Genomic DNA, 20,092 nt, shown 5'->3' with positions numbered 1-20,092 from the left:
CTGAAGATATATAATAATCATATTTCAAGTTTATATAGACGAATCTAAATATATAATTTTGAAAATCCAAGTATAACAATAGAAGGCATAAAAATTCTAATGAAGCAAATATATTTGATTCTTTCGATTCTTAATCAACTGTCGTATTAAACGACCAATGGAAGATTATCGGTTGAATCTCACGGTAAGAAGTTATTTTCACGCAACTCTCCTGATCTAAGTATAGTTTTATTATGGGCCATGAGTCACGATCCCGCTATATTCGGTGCACCAGTGGCAATGAACCAACCATCATCGGGCGGGAAACACCGGTTTCGCTGTTCCGTACACCGATCACCTTTCGAACCGACCAAGCGTACCTATGAACGCTCTCACTTTTACCGGCAACACTATCGAGACCTCATGTAACGTCCAGGAGAGACGAAGAAATGGCTATTGAACCTGTTATTTTTTATCATTTGGTTCGTATTTTTAAATAAAATAAAGAATTTTAGAATTTATATCAAAATTATTTAAAATTTGCTTTGTAACATAATTTTAAATTTAGATGAATTATATCTGCAAACGCAATAATATTTAAGCATATTTAAAACATATAATAAATAGTTTTACAAATTTTTATAAACATTTTCATCACATTTTTATAAATACATATATATTTGTATAAATCTAATTTATATCTAATCCAAATAAAATTTCATTTCAAATTTTGTAGAATGATGTAGATGAACCTAACCTAAATTAAACATAATCTAATATTTCTTTAAATAGCATTGGTTAAATAAAGTATGTATTTAGAAAAGGAGAAAATAGATATTTCATAATCATAAAATTTTTTTCATAAATTTTTTTAAACTCTTGAATATTCGATAAACTCGATAAAAGTCGTTATAGAAAATCGCGATGGTGCACTTTCTTTTATTCCTTTTTAAGACACTATAAATTTTTTTAATGACTCAGGCCATTAACCTCAATCAATGTTTTCAAAATTCAATATTTAATTTTCGTTACTTGTGTATATATAATTATAATTGTAATATATATATATATGAATAATGATCTTTTTGACAAGTCGATATTCGACTTTATCTTTGTTTATATTCAGGTCGATGCTCTCTCACCACAATACCTCGATTTTATACTACACATACTTTTATATACAAAATATAAAACAATTGATCAATAATCGATATTTGTAGTATTTATTTTTGATTTTTAAAATTTTTAAATTTCAACGATCACCGATTTAAATTCTACAATAGAATATCTTTTAAATATTATAAATCTAACCTAACCTAAATGTAATCCAAACCTGTATTAAATTTAAAAAACATAATATTAAAGAATTAAAAATACTTTTCAAAAATTAAAAAAAACATCGATTAAATATATAAAATTATTAATTTTGATATTGATAACCTTAATAATATATTTCAAATTATTAAAATCGTATTACGAAATAGGACCATGATCAAAATCTTTAATCGAAATCACGAATAATTAAGATCATTATATATACAGTATAAAGAAAAAGTACTTACATATATCGTTATTTTTTAATAAAGTATTTTTCTATCACATTTTATATTTTATTAATAGAAAATTTAAATAATTAAGAAAGCACTATTATTAGTTAATATGTAAATGTCATAATAATACAATATATATTCATATTTACAGATATATTCCTTGCAGTTTTAACGTTGTAACTTTATATATTTTTTTTAAACTTACCTTTACAATAACGCTGTTAACGGAGCCTTTAATAAGATCGATGATTTCCTCGCGCGATTTGTCATCAACATTAATTCCATTGACTTCAATCAATCTATCACCTGGTAGCAAACCGGTGTCGTTGTTATGTTGTATCAATGAACCGGGCTCAGCGAAGATCACCGGCCTCATCTGGGTGACACCGTTTGCGGCTCGTTCCACGATCACAGCTCGGCGTAATGAGAAACCGAAATCGTTTCGCGGCGGTGGTTGCCTCTGAATCGTTAGCTCCCGAGGTTCAGGCAATTCCAGAGGGACAATCTCTGGTAACTGCAGATCGATCCCTTGTTCTTCGAAGGATGCCGAGGAACGCCACCTCGACAAACCCTGAGATTCTCCTACAGGCGACAGACTGAAAGGTGGTGTAGCGAAACTGGAATTCGTTGTATCTGTTAGAGAATCTGCGGAGGGACTTGCACTGGTTACCACCTGCAAAAGATGAAAGAATATTTTAGTAATGAAATCAGTATAATGGATATCTTTATATTAATACTAAATAAATAATAAATATATTCTTTTTTAGTGATGCAGAATTCAAATTTTAATAAATTATATCTTCTTAGAAAAACATCTTATAAAAAATATTGTTAATCATTGATTTTTCACAACTATATGAATGCTAATCAATTTAACAAATTCTGAATGAATTTTATATATTATGAATCAATAAAAATACTTCATATAAACATATATTGATCTTTGTTTTTCAGTTATATATTAGTTTTGTGTTACAATAATTCATTTAATAATATTTGAACTAATTGCACTTAACTATTTACAAATACAATATCATTACAATATTTAATATCTGATATAGATCTTGTAATCTAATTTCATAAATACTTCTCTTTACAATTATCTCATATAATTGAATCAGAATAATGAAGTAAAAATAGAAAATCATTTTAATCAAGAAATGGTAAATGTATATCTAATTAATTGACAATTTATTTATTTAAAAAAGTCCTAAAGTTTAATTTGGAGAATTAATTTATTAATTTAGAAATTTAATTTAATTAAAGAATTTATGAATGTCTAAAACATTACAATATCTTTTAAAATCAATTAATTTTTTCTAACTAACCTGCAGCAATTTGGTGTCGCTTTGATGATGATGATGATGATGATGATGATGATGATGCTGTTGCTGATTTTGTTGTTGTTGTTGAGTCTGCTGGGATGTTCGCTGAGGCGACACTTGCCACGAATTCTGTCCAATTTGTGTCTCCTCCTCGCTACAAGCTTCTTCTTTATTAACAGCGTTCCCAAATCCTGATAAATGAGTGGGCACGTTCTGATACGCAATCACTTCGTTCTGCAAAGTGTTTCTGACCAATAGATTGCTAGCCTCCTGATAATTGGTCTCGTTTCCGTTTGGCAATTGATTTTCTTCCGACAACGAATTCACAGTGCTGCTGACGCTTAAACGTGGTCCCTTAAGAATTCCTCGTTTCGGAGGTTTTGGTGGCAGTGGTGGCAAATTTTTTCCCGATTGACCAGACACGTTCGTCGGTGTAACTGAAGAGGTAGTTGTCGTAATGGTCAAAGAGGTCAAGGAAGTTTCTGATGAATCGCTTTGCGTTAAACCATCTGGTGTCCTATTGGACCAATTATTACCGGCACGAACACTTTGGCCTGAACTCGATGAATTTTGCGAATTTTCCAAGAGATCACGATCTAGATACGCGAAAAATGAAGCACTATAATCCGCAGTGATACCACTTGGTAACTTTTCCTTCTCCTTCCGCCGACCAGGAATTTTCAATGATCTTCGAACCTGTAAAATAAAATAGATATATTTTGTTATTATATTTCATATTAATTTATTTATTTTAAAATTCAAAAAACTTATTCGAATTTTTTTTTTTAAATTTAAAGTATAAATTTAAACGATTTTGAGAGAAATATCAAAGAATTTTTTTTAATCATAAAAATATAACATGAAATTTTGGAACATCGTTGTATTTTTTTATATGTATATATTATATAACAAAGCAAGAAATTGAAAATTTTGTAGACTTCATAAAACTCATAAAATAATTCAATATTAATATCATTATTTATTAAAAAGGGAAATATAAACTGTAAAATATAGTTTTAAAAAATATAGAAGATGAAATTATAGATTTCTGTATAAAAATCAATAAATTAAAATAATTTTTGAATAAATTTTTATATAATAGGACTTTATAAATAAATAAATAAGACTTCAAAAAAAATAAATAAATCTTTAAAGATTTAGAAACATAATAGCAAAAATTTAATAATTGAAATAATAATAATCTTTATTGTTTCATAATCAAACAGTTTTCAATCGTTTGCATTTAATATAACACTTAATCTGACTCAGTATCTTCTAATCTATGGATTGTGATTCTCAAAAGACTTTCACAATCATTTTTATTCACAATTATTTATATCAAAAATATTACAATGAAGATTTGAGTATTTATTTATTTTAATATAGTTATATGGAAATACAATAGGAAATATCTTATAACTTACATACATTGAAAAAAATATTAAAGATTCATTATGATTATATATTCAATATTTTATTATATTTCTTTTTTAATAAACTTCACTTAATATTTCACTAATATTTTCATCAAACTTTGCATATATTATTTCATAATTACATTTTTTTTTATCTATAAATCTGAATGTAAAATTATTTTATGAAAGATGTATATAATAATTATGCATATAATATAATAATTATATATTCATGTATAAAGAGATGTAATTTCATATTTTTTACAAATATTGAGATTCTGAATAGCTTAATCATCATCAATTGAGAATTAAACTTAATGTTACAATACTTTCACTAGAGTTCCACTATTTGCTGATGAAGCATCTGTATTTCCTCTTTAATTACAAAGTTATTACTACTGTACTATTATATACTTCTCTACGATAAACAAATTACAATGCATCATATGATTTACCATGATATTTATTATTATGACAAATTTATTATTATTATTACAATAAAAAATATTTTTCTACATAATATAATAAAATATTAATATAGAATAATAAGATAGAATAATAAGATAGAATAAAAATAGATAGAATAAGATAGAATAACATAGAATAAAATAGAATAGAATAGAATAAAATAATAATAAAGATAAAAAATAATTAATGTTATAAAAAAATTATATCAGCATAGGAGAAAAAATTAAAGGAATATAAAAATGAAGAAAAGTTCTAAATTATAGTAAATCATATTATCTATATTTTTTTCATTTTCTTTCTAAATGGATTCAATTTCTTGAATATATTAACTATTCTTAATTTGATTGACAAAATTGTACATTAATAAAGTCAAATTTGTCCGTGATTTGTTTATATTCTATTAATAAGTATTTATGTATTTATGTATTCCCGTTATTAAATACATACAATGTTATGCTAATTAAATAAATTCAAATAAATGCTATTACATTGTATCACTATACTAATAAAAACTATTAAACTTTATAATATTATAAGATAATTTTTCAAAATATTTTTTTAATAAATCATTTATGTATCTAACAATATCTAATAATATTTTATTTTTAAAATATGATTTCGCAAAAATTATAATAAAAGAATTATTATAGTTATAAATGATATATGATTCAAAAATAAAAATAAAAAAAAACAATCTTTTTTTTTCCTGGATCAATTAAAATTTATTTTTTTTTATTTAATTTTATAAAAGAAGATTTAATATTATAAAAAATTCTCGAAAAACTTATGTTATAATCAAGATAATTCTAATTTTAATAAATTCTTTAAATATAATAAGAAAAAAAGTTACATAAAAAAATGTAATTAAAAATATATTAACTACATACTTTTTGTATTGTATATTATATAGATATACTACATATAGATACGATAAAAAATGTCTATAGATATTGTTTCTTATCATTTATCATATTCTCTTTAAATATATTTCTTAAAATAAATTTAATCAATCAGATTCGAAATCGCTATTAATTATAAAGATAATAATAATGAAAAATATATGAAATATATATATATATATATAAAACATATTTTAATGCATGATTAAATTAAGAAAAACTATAATTACTTTAAAACATTAATAAATCAATTAAATCTTCGTTTGCATTTAAAATATTTTGTTATTATATTGAATACTATCATTAATCTATTGCTATTTTAAAACAATTTATTTAAAGATGTTTGAATCCAGAAAAGTAGATTCATAAATCTAAAGCTTATCCATGATGAGTCAAACTTGACAAATCTATTTATCTATATATATATATCCACATTGTTGTTGATAAGCAAAAAATATATCAGTATGTACATAAAGATTAATACTCAATATTTCCAGTATAGTAACTTCAATAATTTTTTAATCTAATAAACGAGATAAACGTTATAACATAGATTATGTATATTTTATATATGAAAAAAAATTCTTAGAAATAAAAAAATTATTTATTGATCTATTATATCTATTTTTTAATTCGATTAATATTGTAAAAGAAATAAAAAAGAAAAACACGTACTTCATCTAAACGTAGTAATTCCTCAGCGGACATACTACTGCGATCTCGTTTCTTGACATCTTTTCGTTCTTTCTTCTCGCGCTTCCGCTTCTCCTTGTCGTCCTTCTCCGTAGCCTTCTTCATAAAGTTAAACATCTTTTCATTCACAGCACCAATCTTGAGACGAATGTGAGAAAGAGATAATACAAGATATCTCTTCTCTTTTGATTATTCGCGCGTATATAGTTTTACGCGCAGACGCGTATTTCAGTTGGCTCCACACGTATAACACGACACTGTCCATCGAAACGACTATATATGCTTGGTCACACTGTCGTTACGTACAAACACTAAACAACCAACAAAATCACTCCCCTATGACGGCTACACGATCACTAAAAACACGATGAGAGGGGAAGGGACGTGCACGCTCGCGCAACGTTGCGTACGCGCCAAGCGAGCGCAAATCGGTAACAGGAAATTCCCTGTCACGAATGAATTCCGAGTAAACGATACGTCACTTTCGATACCCCGTTATTTTACGATACAATACGAGGCACGTTTCAACACGCTTCAATATATTCTCACTTTGAAACACAATGAATAAAAGACACGACCACCACTCACGCATTACTCCGATTAAATTTCCAACACTAGGTTTTCACGCAACACAAATCACGAAACACTATATACATTGATAGATTTTCAGTCGATGATTGACGATATAGCAAGATGTGACGCGTATAGGGGCGTGAACCTACCAGAGCAAACTGTTTCTTCATGGCCGGTCGTTTCCGGCATTCAATCCCAACAAGATATTTCAAAACTGAATTTTTTCTAAGATTTTTTCATTTCTTCTATTTCATGCGTCTTTTTATGAACAGGAAAATAATTTTCTTCTCAATTAAAATGAATTGAAAATATTCTTCTATATACAATGCAAGATAATAGATTAAAAACACAATTTTATGCACTTTAATAGTCTTCCTTTATGTTGATCATATTAAATTTTTTCTTCATTACTTCATCACGGAAAGTATCGTTCCGTGTGAAAACAATACTGTGACGCGCGTGACAGCGAACTTTTACCTTCGCAAGGCTTTCAAGTCGCCGGTATACGGATGGGTGAAGGCAGGGAAGAATGGATGAAGGAAGAGAAGAATAGGAATACGCGTGCCTAGAACAAAGAGGAAGGGGAAAAGGTTGGAAAAGAGAAAGAGAAGCAGGAGTGAAAGAGCAATGAGAATCTACATGTCATTTTTCACCACACCTTACTCTTGCACTTTTTAGGCAATGGTAAACTTCTGCTCGTAAACAAATGCCATAGAGTTATGAAAAAGAATGTTAAATGTTACAACGGCATATATATTTAATCCTTTGAAGTACAATTATGCAAACCATAAATACGATCAATAATGTCACACGAGATCTAGAAATGATGCGATTTTTGATATACGACAAAACTGACAGTCAACGGCACGAGACACACGTCACAACACCGACACCACACCACTCGCCGCCATTCATTAGGCCGAAGACGCGTGTAATATAATTCTGTAGATTAATTGCTTATTATAATTATGCCGTCGCTTCAAAATGATCATATGATGTGTTGTTAGAACGTATAATAACTTAACCCATTGGATTGTTTCCTTTGTCAAAAAGATACAGTCAATAATAGATGAAAGTTTAATGGTGCACTCGTGTGACACCGATGACTGTCATGGCAGACTATGTTGCAAGTTACAAGTTGAACCGGTGGCGACTGCTGGCGTCTTAAACTGAATGATGGTATAGACTCGTACCCTTCTTTCCGTTACATATTTTTGCGCATGCGCCGCTCGATAATATGTTATCGACTGAACACAAAATGAACGATATGTTTTGAAATTAAAAAAATTAAAGCTATATAATTATCAATTTAAGAAGATAATATTATATAAAAAAGAAATAATTATAAAATAATTATATTTTAAATTATAATTATAAAGTAGACTTTTTAAACATGCAGAATACATTTTTATTTTATATTATTTGTAAAAACCATATATTTTATTTAATAAATTTTCATATTAAAATATATATTATATAAATATATATAATTGAACAAGTTAATAATAATTTACTTGCCCCATAAAATATTTAATTGCTTCTTCTCAACTTTTCTCTGCACGATCGACGTTGTATTGTAAGTGAAAATAATTAAATGTATTTCTCAACAGCTGGCAGCACATACTAGAATTTAGCAGAAAGTTAAGAATTGTGAGTTTAATAAATAGAAAGAATATGTATTTAAGTATCTTGTATATCACATGTAAACATTATGTGTAATAATTTTTGATTAAAAACCTAATTAGTAATAAAGTATTTTGTATAAAACATAATGTTTCGCTGTCTTTCGAGTATTCGATCTTTCTTCAGTATTTTAAGTGCAGAAGCATATGTACAATGTAGTAAAGCTAAAATAACCACATTTAATCGATCAACACGAAATTTATCCACAATAAATGTACAATGTCCTACTATCGGTGAAATTATCGAACAATGGAGTAACCGGTTTAAGAATGAACATATTCCAGAACCCGTAGAATCGATCGAGCACATTGTTGCGCACGTCATAGGCACTAACAAGGTATCACCATTATTATACTATTGTAAGCATTAAATACTTTGTAATATAATTTTTATTTATATACTTTTTTTACTATTAAAAATATTATAATTATATTAAAATATTAAATCTTTACATGATCTTTAATGATTTAATAATTATTATAATTCAATGTTATGAGAAATATAAAGTATGAGAAATATAACAAATATAATTAAAATACAATTATTGTAAAAATAAAATCAAAAATATGTCAATTTATTTTCAGTTTTAAAATAAAATTATAGTGCTAAATTATTTTCAGATATTAGATCTTGTAGATATAAAAAATGAACGACTTACGTCAGTTCAGCGCGATACGCTAGATTCATTGTGCGAATGTCGGTTATCCAGGTAAAAATTTGATTGTTACAATTATTATTTCTATAAAATTTATTATTATATTATTTCTTTGAAAAAATCAAATCTTTACAGAATGCCAATTCAGTATATAATAGGAGAATGGGATTTTTGTGATATTACTTTGAAATTAGTTCCGCCAATTTTTATACCGCGACCAGAAACTGAAATATTAGTCCATTATATTTTAAAAGCTTTAAAGTCTTCTGATAATAATAAACAGGAAATTTTAGAAATTGGATGTGGTTCTGGAGCCATATCTCTTGCGATTGCACATGCTAATAAAACAGTAACAATATATTACAATAGATCATTAACATCATATATTTGTTTGATTGAAAATAATTTCTTATAATAATAAAAATTCTATTATATAACATAAAATTATTTTATAGGTTCATTGTATAGCAATTGATTCAAATCCAGAAGCATGCGAATTAACTAAAAAAAATCGAGATAAATTAAATTTAAAAGATCGAATCAGTGTTGTGCATGCAACTCTTAAAGATAATGGATCGATAGAAATTTCGAATGAATCTAAAAATGAATCTAAAAATCTCGATTTGAATTCTAAAATTTTTGATTTTATAGTTAGTAATCCACCTTATATACCAACTAAACAAATATCTACATTAATACCTGAAATTAAAATGTAATTAAATTATTTTTTATTTTTTATATATATATTTTTTATATAATTTATTTATTTTATATTTATAATTATATATATTTATATTTAATTGTATTTTTTATAATCTTGCTTTTCTTTAGTTACGAAGATTTAACGGCATTTGATGGGGGAGATGACGGTTTAAAAGTTATTAAACCTTTATTAAAATACGCTGCTATTGCTTTAAAACCAGGAGGACGATTGTTTTTAGAAGTTGATACAACTCATCCTGAATATATACAATTTTTTACAAAAAAATATCCTATTCTTAAGCTTCAATATGAACATACGTACAAAGATTTTTGCAATAATGATCGATTTATTGAAATATTAAAAGTATGATAAAAAATTTATAAATATCTTTAAGAATTAATAAAATAAAATTACGGAATTCATGTATGTTCATCAAATGTACAAAAATAAAAATATCAATAATTTATTTGTTTCCGATTATTAAAATATACATCATATTTAAAAATAGTCTTATTTTGGACGCAACTTAATTATAAAATTTTTTAAACTTATAAATTAATATAATATAATATAATTTTAAGTAATATAATATAATTTTTTAAATTTATATTATAAAATTTATAATATAAAACTTAAATAATTCTTAGTAAGAAGTAAATGATTTATATTGAACAATTACAAATATAATAATACAAATTAGTATACAATAGTATAATAATATAATTAACTTAAATTAATTTTATATAACAATAAATTGAAAAATATATTAATTAACAAATAAATAAATGATTTAATAGTAACTAATAATAATAATAACAATATAGCAATTTTTGTTTATTCAAATATATTATTTGAATAAACAAAAATATAATATAAAAAAATATATAAAAAAATATTAAAAAAAAATTTTTTTTAATTTTGGCAGTCTTTCTATATTCAATTGTAATAATTTTATATGATATATAAGTTTTATAGAAAAAATCGACTAATAACTCACACTATATTTGTATATATCATTTCAATGAATAAGTTCAATATTAATAAGTAATTAATTTCAATATATCTTGTTATATACATTACATGGAATACAAACATTAATTATATAAAATTTTTTTAAATATTTACAATTGTTACAAATGCAATTTTAAATACTGATTTTTATATGTCTTCTTCCCATTTTATAAATATTAATTACTTATAGAAATTATATAGTTTTTGTTATGTGATATTTTTATATTAATAATTTTTTTTAATTATAATCAAGAAAACCTTGTCATATAATCATTTTCAATAAGAAAATCATATAATAATTTTTTATTAGAATATTTTCAATAATATTAATCTCTGTAGAAAATAAAAATAGAAATATAATTGAAATTATACTTATTAATCTCTTTAATAGTTTTTTTCAATTGTATCTTTAGATTACATTCAATTGTACTTCAGTTTTTAATACTTTTTATCGATTAATATCATAATTCTTTGATTGTTTATTGCGAAGAAAATTTTTCAAGTTCTTTCTTAATTGAAGCTATTAATGGTACTGCTGGATCTTCTTGTGGAAGTTGACAATCTGTGAGTATGCGTCTCGAATTTACAATTGGTAAATTAGGCTTATGAAATGGACCAGCACTTAATGGTCTGGAACCCCAATTATTCCGAGATGGTACAAAATGTCCATTTTCAGCAATTTTATCGTTATCTATCGTATTATATTTTAGCAATAACGATGTACGAGGTCGAGTATGCATTTCTGTTAATGGTGAAGATATAGGACTAAAAAAATATTAAAATATTAAAATATAATAATGTTTACATTGAATAAAAATTACTATATATTATAAAAAGAAACTATATAGTATTTTAAAATTTAAAAATAAATAAATTATATAATAAATAAATAATTATAATAATTATAATAATAGTAACAAAAAATATATTATTATATATTTATAAGATATAATATTTATTATATAATTAATCAAATAAATAATTTTCCTTCATCAAATTTATAATACATAGATAGATATAAATTTATTTTTATTTATTAATAATATTTGGAAAATATTTAAAAAATAATTACAATTTAAATATAATTACCTCGCATGAATAGATCTTTCTTTAGTTTCTGAAAATATTGTAAAAGTGTCTGGTACACGTTCTATTGAAGTTGATTGTGTGGTATATAATTGTACATCTGGTTTTTGATCTCTACTTCCAAAAAGACTAAAAGAATCTTCAAGAAGTTCGTGAAGTCTTTTTCTTGCTTTTCCTACAGGTCCAGATGATATTATGTAACTTGAATCAATTTCTGTTCCTAATGTATCATTACCTGAAATTATATGAAAGAAATATTATTATATATATGTATTATAGTTTTTATATGTTTTACTAAAAAATTGTTAAAAATTATTTAAAAATTAATTTTAAAACGTAAAAACAAATACGAATAAATTATATAAATAAAATAAAATAAGTTTGAAATTCATTTTTATATCAATTTCTATAATGCATTTAAAATATATAATATAAAATATATGAAATGTATTAAAAACAAAGCTATATAATAAAAATATTGCATTTAATTAATATTTAATTAAATTAATATAAAAAATATCAATAAATTAGTATAAATAAATTAAAAAGAATCATACTTTCAGCAGATAAATTTTGTTTTCGAAGATTCCAAACTATAGGACCTATAACTCCAGGATCTTTAATTGCACTTGAAGTTCGTGCAAAAAATTTATCTTCATCATCTTTATAAACATCAAAATGATTTTTTTCTCGTCTCATTTCTTTTGGAGAATCTATATCTAAATGTTTGACCTAAATAAAAAAATATATATATATTTATAAAAACTCTAATAATGTATAAAAATTGTGACAAATATGAAATGATAAATTATTTTTAATATTTTTTATTTTAATAATTTTATATTTAAAATTATGCATTCATTATAATTTTAATTAAGAATAAAAAATAAAATATAAATATAATTTAGCCTCACCATAACTGGTTCCAATACTCTGGAAAGTGGTTCAACATTTTTCATACTAGGAAATGCCTTACAAGATGGCATAGAAAGATAAGAATATGGTGAAGCAGTAGCTTCTTCTTGCTTTGTATAATTATTTTCCAAAGAATCTAAATGATCTACAATTACATCTGTTGAATCAGAAGTTTGAGGTGTATCAATGGCATTTGTTCGAGACATTCTTCCATGTATGAGTCTACAATTAAACAATTAGAATATATTAATATCAAACCAATTAAAAATATATTGATTACAAATTATATTTTTTATATTAAATACAAAATTTATATTTATATATTTATATATTTATAAAATTTAAATTATTTTTAAAATACAAAATACAAATACAATCAAAATATAAATTGAATCTAAAATTTAATAAAAAAAATATATAAACAATTTTAGAAATTTTATTGTTTTTATAATTTGTTATACCTCGATTTCTTTAGAGAATGTTCCCACGAACTTGATTCTCGTACTTTACTTTTTTGTTCGTCATCGTCGCTCGAAACCTCATGAATTTCTGCCTCAAGACTATCGGCATTTTCAATAGAGACTGGAGTTCTTGACAAACTACCAAGGGTTTGTCTCTGACTGGTACCCTCAGTCTGTAAAAAAAGATAGAATTTACAAAAGATGAACATAATTATTTTATAACAAATTAATTTAGAAAAAAATATTTCGCTGATGTTAATTATTCATAATACATGAGTTGCTATGATTTTTTATAATTTTAATTGTTTATTTAAATTATAAAAATTTTTATAATTTATTTAATTAATATGAATATATAATATATTTTCTTTCAAAAATTTTGCATTTGCATAATTAATATTATACAAATTAATATTATTAAGCGAATTATAATTTTTTTAATTATAATTAATATTAAAAATCAATATATTTATTAATTAAATAAATATATAAATATATAAATACCTTAATTTCCATTTCCGATGTTGAACAGGCATTATTATCAAGAGTTGCTTGTATATATTCCCGTTTTTTTTTTAAAATATGATGACTTGGTGGTGCAGCTACTGCACTATGTGCTCTTTTTCTTTTTGCTGCAAAAATTAATCCCATTACAACAAATGCTAACAAAATAAAACCAGCACTTGCTGCACCAATTAATAGCCATGCATCTCTTTTTCTTGAAAGAGCCAATGGTCGTGTTTCTTTCAAATAAGCTATATAAAAAATATAAGATAATCTTATTAAAAACAGTTCATATTTTTTATTCTATTTTTCAATATATTAATTTCTTTTTAAAAATATTATTTTATTTTTATAAATATTTATAATAATTTTTAAATATAACTAAAATTGTAAGCACTGTAAATTTTTTTATATTATGATGATTATATTATATTATTATAATTAATTAATAAAATTCAAAGTTGCAAAAGATAATTGACAAATGTATTTATAAATAGACATTTACGTTCACTTTGAATAAGAACTGGTGCACCAAGTTCCAATGCAACTTCTTGGGATGACAAAAGAGCCATATCCCTAGCAGCTGTTTCTGCAGGTACAGGTTTTCCACCTAAGTGAACAGAGTAAATCAACTTTGTGGCACCACTTTCAGTTATACTTGTATTTTGCATTCTAACTTGAACAGTTTCCTCTCCAGTACGATCTAATAAACGTAATTTAGAATGGTTGCTTATATTCTTTCCATCAACATTATTAGATATTTCTTGTTCTGACACTGAATAATTATTTCCATAATCTTGAAGATTATGCATCATGGAAGACAAATTAAAAGATATATTATTCTCCAAGGAATGTTGATTTGTGTAATTTGTGATATTTTCATTGAAGTCTATTGATGTTGTTGTAGTTGATACATTTTTTTTATCTTTGATAAGACTTAATCTTTTTAAGTAAAAATTATCCATTTCACTATGATTTTCAATATCATTAACATTGGATGTTTGTAAAAGAGTATTATTAAAAGTAGATACTTGAACCAATTTTATACTATTTGGCATTGTTGAAATTTGAGCTTCTGAATTCGTTTGAATTCTCAATTTAGTAGGCGAGATTGCAGGATTTTCATATATTTCATTTTGATCAGCAATTTCTGACTAAAAGAATATTTAAATATTTTTTTTAAATTTTGATTTTAATTTTACAATAAATATATTATTAAAAATTATATTTAATTAAAAAATCGTATTTATAAATTATTTATTCATATTTTTAATTTTATAATATTCAATAATATGCAAATTTAATATATCATATTCATATGTACCTTAGTTTTAATAAGAGCGTGTCCTCTTGTAATTCTTCGTAATCGTGTATCTGTTTGTAAAAGTCCAAGATGACGTTGTTGTTGTCTTAAAAATGCAGTCTTATATAATCGAGCTAATTTCAGTTCAATTTTAGGTGGTATAGTTTCACCTGCACGAAGAACTGTTAGCAACCAATATCTAAAACATAAAAAATAATAATATTAATTTATTTAAAAAATTAAAAAAAATTTATTTACAATATTTTTTTAAATAAATAAATAAAAACTATAATAAATAATAAACTATAATGATTAAAACTATATTAAATATTATTTTTAAAATTTAGTTCATTTTTATATAAATAAACTACGATAATTATTTATATAAAAAAGGCTTACATCTTATTAATTCTAATGACCTCGAAATATGTTATTAAATTAAAATACTATTAAGCATTATAGTACAATTTCAATTTAATTTTTACATAAAATTTATTTATATAAAAATAATAAATATTTATTAATATAAATTTACATAAAATATTAATATAAATTATATAAATATTAAAAATTATATAAAATAAATTTATTTATATAAAAATAATAAATACCTTGGTCCAGGATCTTCTCCAATAAGGATACCAATATTTTGATCTTCATCACTATCTAATCTAGGTGTAGGTTCAATACAAGTAATGCATTTTGGTTCAGTAGAATCAATTTGATCAGGAAATGGTGGTTTATCTTTATCTTCTGCAGGTGAATATAATGTTACAGTATGATAAACTGTTTTAGTTTCATAAAAAGTCAACCCTTGATCTATCCATGGTGGAGCATCCTTTGCATCTGACCAAAAGAAATCCTGAAGATGAACCCGACGTCCTGGTAGATGTTCAATGAGAATAATTTCATCCTCTGTGATAAAATATATTTATTAATAAATTATAAAATTTAATTACTAGAAATTAAAGTAACGCATTTTAACATAATTTATTTGATTTATTAATCAATAAACTTAAAATAAATTATGTTGAAATATAAATTATATAAGAATAAAAAATTTTATATCGTATTTCATAATAATAGAATGCAAGAAATGAATAAAATGAATGAATATAATTTTATAAAAATTTATAATATTTTAAATTTTTTTAATTTTTGTAAAACATTGTAAATTTTCATATGGCTGATAATAAAAAAAAAAATAGACAAATGCACGAATGCATCGATGCGCAAAAGCTCTTCTAGGAATTCATTGGTTGTTGATAAGGACAATAACCTTGTGTCACGCAAATCGTTTACGAGACTGCGATCATATAATCGCAGACGAACTCAAATATTGATAGAGTTATCACGCTATCTTCTTGCTTTGAAAGTTGCAAATTACCCTTTATATATAATGGGGAGAGAAACGGGAAGTAAAGAATTAATAATTTTCATATTTCATAAAACAAAATAAGAAAAATTAACATATTTTATTTTTTATATTATCATTATTTTATTTAATATTTTTTTAAAAAGTTAGTAATAAATAATAAATGCTAAAATGCAGAATAATAAATAAAATATTAGTATTCAGAGTTTTAAAAATAATCGAAATTGAATAATAATTGGATATTCGTATATTTGATTATTAATTTTAAATTTAATTTCGAGTAATTTTTTGAAATAAATAATTGTTTTAACCTTGATACATATAAATGAATTTATTTGATGTTATAGCAGCTTGATTTTATGGTCTATTTATAGTTCCGGACCGGAAGTATCATCCGTATATACTTTGTCGACTACAATTTTGTGATTAGATTACCCACACATATATATAATCAATATTTCCAATTATTAGATAGTATTTATAATAATTTAGATATTTAATACCTTAATTAAAATAGTTTTTCTATTTGAAATATAAAATTTGAAATTAATACATAAAATAAATATTATAAAATAAATTCATAAATATTATTTTATTATTTATTTAGATAAATAAATTAAATCTCTAAATTAGAAATCTTTCATAAAGAAATAATTTCTGAATAAATAATTAACTTGCTTTTTTTTTATCAATAATCGATCGACATTATATATATATAAAAGATATCAACAAATTTGGAAAATTATTTTAACAAGTTCAAGGAATTTGAGATTATCGATTAGAGTGCACAAACTTCACATCAAAAAGTTTATCGTTAACGTGAGTTAAATTATTTATTACATAAAGTCATTGATCATTGAAATTATTATAATATATAAAAAAAAATCACTTGATTTTTTTTTTGATTAAAAAAAAATTTCATGATCAAATTTCAAATTACAAGATAAATCTTGATTTGACAAATAGTTATCATTAAAATAAAGATGAATAAAATTATTTATTCATAAATAAATAAATAAATTTGCTATTAGATTACCATATAATCAATTTTTAGAGAATTTTTAATAGAGATTTTATTCTATTTTAACAAAGAAAGATTATGCAAACTTTTGGTTTATAGTCGTTTAATGCAAAGATTCATGATGTACACCTTGAGTATTTTTAGACGATGATGGTAGTGTTAAATCGATAGGGAACCGAGTTCCTATGGTGAAAATAATGTAAATTGATTCTTATTAGTTTTCTCGAAATTTTACCTTCTATTTTATTACAAACCATGTCTTTACAACTTTTTCTGATACGTACTGTAAAAATTATTGCTGGTCACGTAATTAAACTTTCACTATTATCTAATTTCAATTTATCGAAACTTCATTGCCATGAATTTAATTGCATATCAGTATAATCAATCAATCATTGCAAATGATATGTTTTGCTTTAATTAATACCTCGAGAATATTTATATAGATAAGTATTTTAATTGACTCTTAAATAAAATTATTTCTTTTGTAAGGTGAAATTTAATATATTCGATTTTTTAAATTTTTTAATATTTTTTAAATACATATAAACATTGTATTTTATAAAATATTTATAATTTTTTCTTTATTTTTTAATTGATATAAAATTGACTACTAAAAGTAATATATGAAATAATATTATTTTTGAAAAAATTAAATTATGAAATTGTATTAAAATATTAATAATAATATTTTAATAATATATAGTAATATAAATTTGTTAAGTTTTTCATATAATGCTTAAATACATGTAACGAATTCAAATTTTCGTTGTCATTTTTACAAAAATAATGTCGTATAATTATTTATATTATTCTGTAATTCACAGTACTTATTTTATTTTTACTTCCCGTAGTTCAATATTTCAAAAAATTTTAATACGCAACAATTAAAAAGTTTGTCCAACTTAAAAAAATATTCGATATTTTTATAATCTAACATTAAAAATTTTATTATCTTTTATAGTAATTATTTACGTATGAATAAAATTACAAATGAATCAAATTTCTGTAAAAATAAAAATACAAAAAAATACACGATGAATTTATACATATTTAACGTGCTTATTAGAATACAAAAATACAAAATCTATAATTATTTAATTAAATTCAAATATCTATCCATTATTATTATTAAATTATTATTAAATTATGTTAAATTTAAAGATTTTTATCTTAAAAAAATGAATTCTTTTAATTAAAATGTTCAGCAGAATATAATAGAGTATAACATTTGTTATATTTACTTTCAAGATTTCATTGAAATTTTGCATCAAATTATATAGACTATATATTTTTACACAAAATAAATTATAAAATGATCTAATATTTGCCGAAGGTCTTTGGCATTCAAGTTCAATATCATTCGCATCCAAAATAGTTCTAGTTGCGTGGGAATGTTCAATGGAAGCGAAACTTTAAACTTTATTAAATGTTCCGTATGTCAGCGAATTGTATAGTACTTACATAAAACTTGATGTTATACATGCATGCGTATGTACCTATGTACATCAGGAAGCGTGGCGTCGATAATAATATCGATTAGGAGATATATGCAGCTGACCGTTGAATTACCTAAAGTCTTCTAAATTCTGCCACCTAATTTCTTCAGCGATTTTGAGTAGGTCGACACGAAACTCACGCATTACAATAATATACATGGTCACGGAAACTTGAATTCTATGACGTACAAGTTGCAAACTTTCTTCATGACGTATTTACACTATCATATAAGTTATATTCGTTTTCGAAAAATGCGCGCCAATGAGAATGAACGAGAATTAATATAATATATATGTGGGCGAAACAAATGTTTACTTATAAAATATGAATATTCTATATAGAATTTTTGTCATTTTTCACCTAATATAATATTTGTAATTCTTTTGACTATTTAGGAATTCATATATATAAACTAGTAACGAAAAATATACATGTAAACAATAAAATTAAACAAAATTTAAACAATGGAAACTAGAATAAATTTAATGCATTATCATATAAAATAAAAACTAAAAAAACGAATATTATGAAAATATTAATCTTATTTATACTTATGTCATAGATCTTCTCACATTAATCGATATAAAGTGAAACAACAAGCCCTTCAATTTTAAATCTATAAAGATATAATATAAAACATAAACTAACCAGCTCCCGGTGGAAGGAAAGCTTGCACTTTCAAAATATTTGAATTTTGAAGAAGAAATATTAGAATTTGTACGATTGCTCCGAAGGAAATTGATAAAGCAGTACGTAAAACAACATATAACAACATCACGCCGGATGCACTGTGCTATACTAAAGAGTTAGATGGTGTTCACAAATCTACTGAATGTACAACCAATCCAAACTCGAATATTCATGTACTGCGCCGGCGCAATTTTATGAACATGCGCAAATATATTTCATAGTTTGTTTCAATAAAAAATTTTCATTTTTTTCTATTGTTAAACATTATTTAATGAATGTTGTA

General features: G+C 23.7%; 3 protein-coding genes across 5 annotated transcripts in view; 1 reads left to right on the top strand and 2 right to left on the bottom strand.

Moving 5' to 3' along the window:
- LOC726044 (unconventional myosin-XVIIIa) overlaps positions 1-8,079 on the bottom strand; it is a 58,268-nt gene extending 50,189 nt beyond the window's left edge. The window contains exons 1-3 of one of the 2 annotated variants that reach the window (XM_026440338.1): positions 6,312-8,079; positions 2,858-3,550; positions 1,735-2,202 (exon numbers count right to left, since the gene is read on the bottom strand). In XM_026440338.1, coding sequence (XP_026296123.1) covers positions 1,735-2,202; positions 2,858-3,550; positions 6,312-6,446 — 1,296 coding nt within the window. In that variant the 5' untranslated portion in view covers positions 6,447-8,079. The remainder of the gene's footprint in view (positions 1-1,734; positions 2,203-2,857; positions 3,551-6,311) is intronic. The other variant, XM_026440339.1, reaches the window with a different exon arrangement.
- A 386-nt stretch (positions 8,080-8,465) lies between these two features.
- On the top strand, positions 8,466-10,433 carry LOC409833 (hemK methyltransferase family member 1). The gene is made up of 5 exons (XM_393324.7): positions 8,466-8,922; positions 9,206-9,294; positions 9,376-9,589; positions 9,696-9,952; positions 10,072-10,433. The coding sequence occupies exons 1-5, from the start codon at positions 8,674-8,676 to the stop codon at positions 10,310-10,312; spliced, it is 1,050 nt and encodes a 349-aa protein (XP_393324.2). The 5' UTR covers positions 8,466-8,673; the 3' UTR covers positions 10,313-10,433.
- An 851-nt stretch (positions 10,434-11,284) lies between these two features.
- LOC725992 lies at positions 11,285-20,092 on the bottom strand. Of its 2 annotated transcripts, none has more exons than XM_001121774.5 (10): positions 19,768-20,092; positions 15,835-16,138; positions 15,245-15,422; positions 14,426-15,074; positions 13,921-14,171; positions 13,417-13,589; positions 12,955-13,177; positions 12,598-12,772; positions 12,044-12,275; positions 11,285-11,719 (listed from the first exon to the last, which is right to left on the bottom strand). In XM_001121774.5, the coding sequence occupies exons 1-10, from the start codon at positions 19,892-19,894 to the stop codon at positions 11,434-11,436; spliced, it is 2,598 nt and encodes an 865-aa protein (XP_001121774.2). In that variant the 5' UTR covers positions 19,895-20,092; the 3' UTR covers positions 11,285-11,433. The 2 variants fall into 2 exon arrangements, with proteins under 2 accessions (XP_001121774.2, XP_006562053.1); XM_006561990.3 differs by having other exon boundaries at positions 13,921-14,048.

The sequence above is a fragment of the Apis mellifera genome, linkage group LG4 (genome assembly GCF_003254395.2).
Source record: "Apis mellifera strain DH4 linkage group LG4, Amel_HAv3.1, whole genome shotgun sequence".
Classification (NCBI taxonomy): Eukaryota; Metazoa; Arthropoda; class Insecta; order Hymenoptera; family Apidae; genus Apis; species Apis mellifera.
Note: the sequence above shows the minus strand (reverse complement) of the source record. Positions and strands in the feature narration are given on the sequence as shown.

Bases quoted from the DNA above. Each gene is read 5' to 3' on its own strand.
- LOC409833 (XM_393324.7), top strand. From the start codon at position 8,674: ATGTTTCGCTGTCTTTCGAGTATTCGATCTTTCTTCAGTATTTTAAGT. The intron at 8,923-9,205 runs GTATCACCATTA...AATTATTTTCAG, and splicing joins ACGTCATAGGCACTAACAAG to ATATTAGATCTTGTAGATAT. The intron at 9,953-10,071 runs GTAATTAAATTA...GCTTTTCTTTAG, and splicing joins TTAATACCTGAAATTAAAAT to TTACGAAGATTTAACGGCAT.
- LOC725992 (XM_001121774.5), bottom strand. From the start codon at position 19,894: ATGTTGTTATATGTTGTTTTACGTACTGCTTTATCAATTTCCTTCGGA. The intron at 12,276-12,597 runs GTATGATTCTTT...ATATAATTTCAG, and splicing joins ACAAAATTTATCTGCTGAAA to GTAATGATACATTAGGAACA. The intron at 11,720-12,043 runs GTAATTATATTT...ATATTTTTTTAG, and splicing joins GAAAGATCTATTCATGCGAG to TCCTATATCTTCACCATTAA.